Source organism: Eutrema salsugineum, unplaced genomic scaffold (genome assembly GCF_000478725.1).
Source record: "Eutrema salsugineum unplaced genomic scaffold, Eutsalg1_0 scaffold_5, whole genome shotgun sequence".
In the NCBI taxonomy this organism is placed as follows: domain Eukaryota; kingdom Viridiplantae; phylum Streptophyta; class Magnoliopsida; order Brassicales; family Brassicaceae; genus Eutrema; species Eutrema salsugineum.
In genome coordinates this window covers 5,427,768-5,437,633 of record NW_006256612.1, presented here as the reverse complement: position 1 = coordinate 5,437,633, position 9,866 = coordinate 5,427,768, and the positions used below count along the sequence as shown (strand labels likewise).

General features: G+C 30.2%; 1 protein-coding gene across 1 annotated transcript; it reads right to left on the bottom strand.

Annotated features, from left to right (window-relative positions):
• Nucleotides 1–931: 931 nt before the first annotated feature.
• On the bottom strand, nucleotides 932–4,088 carry LOC18992236 (B3 domain-containing transcription factor LEC2). Its single transcript, XM_006415612.2, has 6 exons — nucleotides 3,180–4,088; nucleotides 3,001–3,075; nucleotides 2,088–2,188; nucleotides 1,827–1,873; nucleotides 1,658–1,731; nucleotides 932–1,348 (listed from the first exon to the last, which is right to left on the bottom strand). Exons 1-6 carry the CDS (start codon nucleotides 3,678–3,680, stop codon nucleotides 1,049–1,051), a joined length of 1,098 nt encoding a protein of 365 aa, XP_006415675.1. The 5' UTR covers nucleotides 3,681–4,088; the 3' UTR covers nucleotides 932–1,048.
• Nucleotides 4,089–9,866: the final 5,778 nt, after the last annotated feature.

Here is a 9,866-nt window from a genome sequence, read left to right as displayed (position 1 = left end):
ATACACACTATGACAATCAACCTTATGAACATTAAATTACTGGAAATCTGAATATCAGTATGGTTGTCACAGAATAAACGAACGAGCTTCAATTGTGGCACGCCGAAACTAGAACGAAGTTGTTTTAACCATTTTAATTTCACAAACACAAAAGCCATAAAGCCTGTTTAATTTTTAATGCATATATTAACTAAACTTTTTATATGGACTTGGATTTTACTCATTTTTTGACATCGTTATTGGATTTGTTCCTTGTCATCAAGCCTTGTCAAAGGCAAACCAAGCTCACAGATGAGTTGGTCTGGAGGTTTACAGCTCCTCCCACATAGACAAACAAGGCCCATAACTATGTCCATCATCGATTTTCCATTTTGTCGATAGGAAGCAAGTTTCATCCAGAGAATATTTTTGTTAGGTTCGTTCATAGATTACTATGAGCACTGTAAATAAACGTAACCTATGATCTTGTAAAAAATAAACCATGTTTAAGCTTAAACTTGGAGGCCATTGAACATCTTCGTTGAAATCGCGTTATAATTCTCTCCGTTCAACTAAACAGGTACCATGTCAAAGTTTATGAATTATCATGTGTGCCCAAATGTCTCATAGCTGTTAGATTTCTTTTTCTTTTTCTTAAATTATCAGGTGATATACTGGGCGTTACAAATATTTTATTTGTTCCCCCAAAATGTTAAGTATGAATTCGCATTTTCTTAAATCAGATAAGTGTTGCGTGAAGTATATTATCGCCTCGTATGATAGGATTCGGTAGATCTTAAAACTTTTTGGGCTCCGTTTGGGCTAAGAGTAACGTTTATAGTTTTGGGCTACGATTAAAGTCTACAATAAAGGTTGGGTTCGGCTTAGATACTGTTCGAATGAAAAACTTATGTAATTCCAAAATATATATATATTTTAATTAATACTGACAACAAAAACACTTTATCAAACAAATATAGATATGAATATGATGAAAGATACTCTTTTCTTTTTCTATCTCTTGTATATTATTAGCTCAAAGGGTAGAGCTATATCAACTTCAATCAAATCACCATACGAAGTCGTTTGAGCTCACGTGATCACTTGTGGCGTGACCATCAGACAGGTGATCCAAATGTGGCGACGAGGAGGTTGCTTGATCAAGATCGGTTGTGAGGTCCATTAGATCGTTTGGAATGGAATAGTGATCGTTTAGATTTCCGATGAGCATTGCAATAGAATCTTCTTCTTCGTCATTTGGTATGTAATCAAACGTTAAATCTTCGAGGAAGTTCATGTCGTTGACTTCCATCGACTCATCTTCTCTTCCTTCATTTTGTTTGCCTGAGTACTTTCTAATGGAGAAGTACTGTAATATAAAGACCAAACACATATAAGATGTTTCATCAGTTGGTTTAACAATCGACGTTTCACTTCTAAATGGCTTTTATATTAAAATTTAAGGCTTGGAGTTTTTATACCTTCCTTATATGAATAGTTATCATTGACTAAAAAAAGGGTCCAAAGGGCAATAAATTTTTGGCTGGATGCTAAACAAACTCAATTCAATGACCCACTTTTCAAATTTCCAATTTTGGACTACTAATCAATCATTATTTAACATTTTTGTCTTTTTCAAAATAAAATAAGAAAAGAGAATTAATATAAGAGAGCTCACGAGATTCTTGCTTTCGTCCTCGTATATTGTTAAAGAATCTCCAGTCTCTACTCCATTTTTCTTCACAAATTCTCCTTTAGTTTTGACCACAAAAAGAAAGAAAAACAAATTAAAATTAAAATTGTTTTGAATAATACTTTTTGAAAGAATTAGGTAGCTCCTTAATTACCTGTGTTTTCGAGGACATACATTCTGCTCTTGTTATTGGACCAGAACCTACGTTTCACAGGTAATGCAAGGCTTAAGTGGTCTAGTTCTAACATTAATTTGAAAAGTTCCAAATTATAAATAATTATAAAAATCACTAACAAAACACCACTAAAAATTCAGCTTAAAATGTTTATTTTCCTTTTGGTAAATTATAAATGGATTCAAAAATGCTTTTCTAAATATAATTGAATTCTTATAAGAGAAAGAAACGAGACTTAACTTGTATTTGAAAGACCAAGACTGCACAGAGTCAACATCTCTCATCTCTACCATTATTCCTTCTTTATCAGATAGCTCTGGAAGATTTCCTTCTGCTTCTCTCTGCGTTCCAAAGCCATGATTTACTTAATTACTCTTATCCAACTAATTACTTTCTTATTTAGACAGATAAAGATTTCGAGGTATGAGCCAATTAATTAGTACGGGCAAATAGACAACTATCCATTGTCTTCAATTAAATCTTCTTTTACCTCAACCCCCATTTTAAAAAAAAAAAATCATTTCAACAGTTTCACTTTACCCCCCAAAAATGATTATTTCTCATATTTCATTTTATTGGTTAGTACAGGGAATATAAATTTGTAGGAAACTATATTCAATCTATTTAGTTTTTTTTGTTCTTTCAAAAAGTTCATTCTTCGGTGCTCATTCCAAAACTTGGACTAGAAAATAAAATAAAGGCATAAAAATCTATGTAGGAAACAAACAAAATATTTGTTTAACAACTATACTTCCTTCCACATTTGTTGTCATGTTTCATATTCCTCTTGTTTTTCGTGTGGTTTTAGAGACTAAGCTTCTTATTGGTTAAACAAAAAAACAGTTAAATAAATATTTTGAGTAGAATGAAAAGTGTGAAATAAATCCCGGTGAAATTGCATAATGAAAGAATGTGGCCGCAATGAGTTATGTACTCTTGTTCCACAAATCTCTTTTTCAAAATGGTGGTATCTAAATCCTGAAATCATTGTACCTTTCTAAAAACTTTTCCATGGAATTGAGGTTCTCAATTTCGTAGTTACGTGATTGATAATCTTTCATCAGTCTATTTCCGACAAACTTATGGATTACATTCTACAAATTTATTTGATCAACGTAAACGAAGAATAAAAGAATTGTAAGAATTTACACACCTTTGGTAGAACGATCCTCCCAAGTGACCCAACATCGCTGTTCTTCAAGTGCTTCACCAACAAAACCCTAAGCTTCTACATTCAACCACAATATACAAAAACGTATGAGGAAACTATATGTAAATAATTCGCATATTTTCCATATTGTGGACCAGCAAAAAAAAAAAACCAAACCAAACCTTGTTATCGAATGAGGAAAATCGAAAGAGATCTTTTTTAGCGGTAGTCTCGGAATTATTCTTCATGTTAAGAGCCACTTGTCTCCTTGAATCAACCAACTCATTTGAACTAGAATTAGGGCAATAGTTGTTTCTTGATCTTATCATCGCCTTCTTCCTGTTGATCCTGGCCATCTTCGTCATGTGTGGATCAAGAAATCCACCTCTCTCTTGTCTCAAACCGGGGTTACAAACCAGAGAGCCGAATTCACTTCCGGTTCGCGTAAACGGGAACCGAGAAAAAGCCTCCGATGAGTGAAGCGGCTGAGGATTCATCACCGCCGTTGGATCCACCGGACATGCAATGTTTGGATACGGTGGTAACATGTGGTAGTGATGATGCGCCTGATGATGATCATAAGTAGGGACCGTTGAGAAGTGTGAGCGATTGGTGTTTAGATCCATAGAGAGCTCTTGGACAGAGTTTGCGTTTGGAGAGGAAAAGGGCAAGAAGTTATCCATTTTTCCCGGGGAGAGAGAGAGAGATAAATAGAGTTATGAATGGGAAGATAAAAAAGAGAGAGGGTCGTTGGGGAGATTGAAAAAGGAAAGAGATAGAGAGAGAGCGAGTGAAGAAGAGACAGATGTTGGAAAAACACAAAAGAAAACGAGTCAAAATCTTGCAGATGGTTCGATGCTGCACCTTATAGGGATACCCATCTCACCACTCACAAGGAGAGAGAGGAAGAGAAATGAATATATATGAATACAGATACATACATGTACATATATGCATATGTGGCGCCAGATTGGTGTTTGAATGTGTATAATGATTTTTATGGCACAGAAGACCACGAGAACGTCATTGGCTGTGTTTTTCTACGAGAAAGAGAGTGTTTGTGAAGTCTCTTTGAATTTTTTTTGAGTTTTTTCACTTTCTTCCTTATATTGATGTTAAGAGCCTATTGAGTATTGAGTATATATAATCAGGAACAAAAATGAATCCCTTTAGTTTTAGAAATTTTGATGATAATTACCATATTGAATTTTGTGGAAACTCAATTAATCATCATTCATATTTTGGAGAAACTCAATTAATCGTAATTAATAAATTTAACTTTATCTGTATTTTGGCAAAACGGTTATTTGTCTTCAAACATTAATAACGACAAACCAATTTAATTTTAGAAATGATATGATATTTACATATTAATTTTTACAAAAGTTAATTAATCGTCATTCATATTTTGGAAAAACTCAATTAGTAGTATTCATCTTTTAGAAAAAATGAATTAGTCGTCATTTATATTTTAGAAAAAAACTTAATTAGTCGTCACTCATATTTTGAGAAAATTCAATTAATTGTCATTCATATTTTGGAGAAACTCAAATAATCGTAATTAATATTTTTGTAATTTTTTTTACATATTTTGGAAAAACAATTATTTACTAAATTTAATATATATATATATTATTTATTTGATTTCAACCATTAAAAGACAAATTAATTTAATTTAAAAATAATATGATATTTACAAATGAAATTTTACGAAACTCAATTAACAGTCATTCATACTTTAGAAAAACTGAATTAATCGTCATCCATATTTTGAAAAACAAGTCAACTAATTTCCATTCATATTTTAGAAAAGTTCAATTACTTGTTAGTAATATTTTGTAAAAGCTTAATTATTGGGCATTAATATTTGCATATTGTACATGAAAAGTGGTTTTTTAGAATTGAAAAATACTCCCACCATTTTTAATTAGTATATTATATACTTTTACATATATTAATATAGATTTAATAATATAGATTTTATCTTTTATTATATATTACTGAATCTTTATTTATAAACAATAAATATCACATGAGTAAATTAATAAGAGTAATAACTACATAATTCAAAAAAAAGTTTTGAAACAGAGAAAAATTAAACATCTAGCTAACAAGTTCTAGTTTAAAAATGATAAAAATATTTAGCATATTAAATCTTACAAAATATTTGAAAAATTATATATATTGCTGACAAGAAAACGTTAAATTAGATAACATTATCTGTAGGAGGTTACGGTCCTTTTGACATGGCCACTCGTCAAAACTTGAACGTGTATGTAATTTCTTACTATTTTTTTGGTGGTCATTGATAAACCTTTTTTTGTATGTTTGCTTCTACACATTTTACTTCTCAATTCGTAAATTCCATTATAATGAATGTTGGTTCAGCGGAAATCTAATTCAAACATATTTATACTCATATGAATTTTAGAATTCAGAGAAATTTTTTATGTTCTATATTTAGAGATTTTAGTTTCATGTCTTTTCCAAAAAATCTGAAAACAAGTGTTTTACTGCAATTACATATTTGGTATACCATTTTTCAAAATTTTCATTTATTCGACCTAAAATTAGTGATATACATACAGATAGAACTGATTTTGAAATTGTAAAGGCTGCAAATTTATAAAGTAAACTTGTTCGATAATGAAGTTTTTAATAAAAATTATGGCCAATAAAAAAAATTGGGTAGAAGTCCAAGCTTGCATTGCTTAGGTCCATGAAAAATACTATGTACATGTGGTTTAGTATGATTGATAAATACATGTAAAAAACCGTTCAAGCTGTTGTTAATGATTGATTGACAATGAGTAGATTGTTCCATGTTTTTAAAATTATTTTAGATTCATTCTATGGTGATATGGATTCTTAAATGGTGATAATTTTTTTCATCAGTCTATTTTGAACCGAATAATAAAATCTAATGCATGACTAGAGCCGAACATGAACATTTAGTACCCTAAACAGAGAAATAATTGGCTCACTAGTTTTTTTTAAAAAAGCAACAATTTATCTTCCAAGAGTCGAAACTATGACCTTCTCTTTACATAGACATACATGTGTCAAAAGAGTTGTTGACATTTTTGCTAAAGAAATTATACCCTTAATTAATATTGACTTTGACAACTCCGAGCAGATGTTTAACCAGCTTCTAGTCAAGGTCGGGTCTATATACAACCAACAATAAATCTTCAATCGTATCACACCTACTTGGTCAAATTTGGGCTCTGATTATATCATGTTAAGTTTAATAGATTTGTAACTCAAAACTAATTCACATAAAATGGATTGGTCCATATACTCTATATCCATTCTAAGTAGAATCATACTTGTTATATTGACGTGAATTTTTTGGTATTCCATCGCGTTCATCGCCCGCTTTATCAAAAACATAAAAGAAATACCAAACAACTTGAGATGGTGCTGTCATTGCAAAGAAACTATATTGAACAAAGATTATAAAAAAAGTTACCATCAGGAAAACACACCAATGAAAAATAGGAAAAACAAAGAACAGAATTCAGTTCACATGTCATCTCCCTTAGTGACAAAAGTAATTCAAGGCCAAAATAAAGAAAATGCTAATCGCTAAAATCACTAGAGGCAAAATAATTCGAAAAAATCTTCAAACCCTAAGAGTGGATCCTTTTCATCCTTTTGAGTCAAGTGATATTATCTAATGGAGATAACAGTGGTATCCGTTTCACTAGCTTCATCATCATCAACAATTGGATCAATATCCCTTAAGAAAGCCAAAGTTCGCAAAGTTCGCATGGAGAGGTTCGATTTTCAAAGAAACCTAGTTAACAGATTAGCGATGAAGAATTGACCAAACGCATCATCGTTTTCCAATTTGTATTCATTAAAAAACTAAAGTCGCCTTTGTCAATGTCAAAATGTGCCATCGAAAGAGAAAGAGATTAAGAGCATTTTATGCCCTTGAAATCATTATTGTTATGCAACTAAAGTCATGCAAACAAGAAATATGATAAATACAAAAGATATTGGAGAAACTACCAGTATTTATTACCAGATTTTTAGTATCCTTAGAGCATCTCCAACCCTGTTCCATTTTCTGCTGCAAACTCCATTTTAAAATAAAGTTTACTTCAATCATACTCCATTTTTTACTGCAAAATTGAAAAAAATAAAAATTACTCCATATTTGGAGTAAACCTTAATTATACTCCATTTTGCAGTTATACTATTTTTTATTTACAACTTGATCCTTAAAATAATAAATCATCATAATTTATACCTTTTATCAACATACCAAGCAACATTCTCGACATTATATATGATTATATGCATTTTCTTTTTTCAGATATCCACATAATATTTGTGTGACACATATCACTTTGACTTTTATATATGTAATTAAAAAATGGTCTTCATGTATATATATATATATATATATATAACTATCTGTTTAATAATTTTTTTTTAAATTTTATAATTCATGTTTATAAGTTTTTTTGACAAGATTATAGGACTTTAATAGTTTTAAAAAATATAAAATAGACAATCATAAATATTTGAACACTAAAATTTTTATTTCAAAAGATTACAACTTAAAATAAACTGAAAAATACACAACAAGTGCTAAAATCAAAGATAAACATAAAAATTTAACTTCATAATGCTTTAATTGATCATTGTGGGAAAAATTTAGTAATTGTGACGTTTAAATTTCCTAAGTGTTATGATATTATGTGTTTTTCTTTATTTAATAAAATTTCTTATGTTTTTATGATTTTATGTAATTTTCTTTATTTAATAAATATTTAATTTTATTAAATTCGTAAATTATAAATATTTTAGATAAAATAAAATAAAGGGGTTATTTTGTAACTTTTAAAAGTTATAGGTTATTAAAAGTAAAAAAATAGAATTTATTAGGAATATTTTTTTTTGGAGCCAAAAATAGAGTCATATATTGGAGCAAAACACAACTTCATTTTAGAGTTACTCTATTTTGAAGTAAAAAATAGAGATTTAGATTGGAGATGGTCTTAGATAATCCTAATATTTGAACGAATACCGGATCACACGCATGCCATATTCAAATGGGTCGGCAGAGGGACGATAACCTTTCTTATTATTTTATTTTTACACTACATCTTAAAATGGCCGATATTAATTTTTTTTTTTAATTAATTGGTCACCAGAAGAAACCCGATATTAAGTTTTTAAAAATTAAAAGTTGGCGGAAAACGAGCCCAACATTTTCTTTAAAAAAAATCATCAATAGTCAAAAAGGCCCATATTTAATATAAAATAAAAATAATTTTTTTAACGTAATGTCCAAACAATTTTATGAAAAGGTAATCTCATTTGGGCTGTTGGTTTTTCTGACCACTTAGTGTAAATCCGTCCAAAAAATCATACTAAGTAAATGACGTTAAGAAAGTTGTCTAATTTATTTACACGTGGCGTTAAGAGATTTGTCCAAACTATTCCCAACATTCATCAAAACATCATTTACATATTAGAAATGCTAAAACAAATAAAAACAAATAAAAACAAACCATCGGTTTTAGCTAGATCTGTTATAAATTTGAAAATATTGTAATAACATAATATTTTACAGTTAAACGTGTGTATGCAGATCGCTAAATATAATTCGGTAAATTCGCAGGAGCATTCGTCTGATGCTCTATGAGCTTCGAGGCATACGTGGAACGAGAGAATATTGAGGAGAAAATCAGGACATTCTATGCAATCGTGTGATAATTGAAATCTAATCCGTAAATCATCCGCATAAAAATGAAAGTCGATTTGTCCAAACAATACAAAGACTCTTGCATGAATGATTATTCGGCCCAAATGATTAACGAATAAATTATCTCCAACTCTCTCACGAAAAGAATCATTGGAGAGAAAATGACATGAAGAAACTGGTAACGAACTTGTGCCCACTTTACAAAGACACCACACTAAACTCCAAGTCTGGACCAAAACTTGCGTTCATATATATAGCTCGCTTGTAACATACATGGAACCATGAGTTGTAGGCTTGTAGCCAAAATGCTAAAGAACAAAATCATCAATATGACATAACTACGAGCAAAATATGTTATATAAATATCTACCATGTTTGTTCGATTTGCCTGCCTAAGTATATAGTACATATACATATATATTGGATATCCATATGCCTCTACGTACTAACTGCTTTCATCGACTGCAATTTTTTTTAAAGAATGCAACTCATACAAAAAAACCTTTTTTTACAACGATCACTGCTCCATAGTTCTAGAGTTAGAGTTTGAATTTTAGAATGTAATACATTTTTTTTGGGTCTAAAGAATGTATTACATTTTCCTTAGTTAAAAAAGAAAATATTCCTTTTCTACAGTTTTGAGTTCGGCGGATTTTCTCGTATTCATAAATCTCCCATTTTATACATTAGCTAAAGGTCTTTTCTTGTTAGCCAATTCAAGTCATCTATATATGTACATACCTTCGTCCTATATACAGTATATCATCATATATATATATATAAATATAATATACATAGACATGAATAAAAAAGAACCGTAATAACATAAGTCATACATGAATAACCAAAGTTATATAATAACTCAAAACCGCACCCCTCCCCCTGTTTGTATACCCAATGAAAGCCACACCAAAGAAGAAATGTGAAACTAAAAAAGATACAAAACTTGAAAAGTTTTGAGTTCTCGGACCCCATGAGAAACCAAATTAAGCCAAATATACCCTCCTAATCCCAATGAAAAGAAGCACCAACCCATGTGGTGGACCTTAGAATTACATGGATGATAAAAAAAGAAGAAGATGAAAGTCAGGATCATATTATGTACATACACATATAATTTACCTTGAGTGAACTAAACAGTAGAACA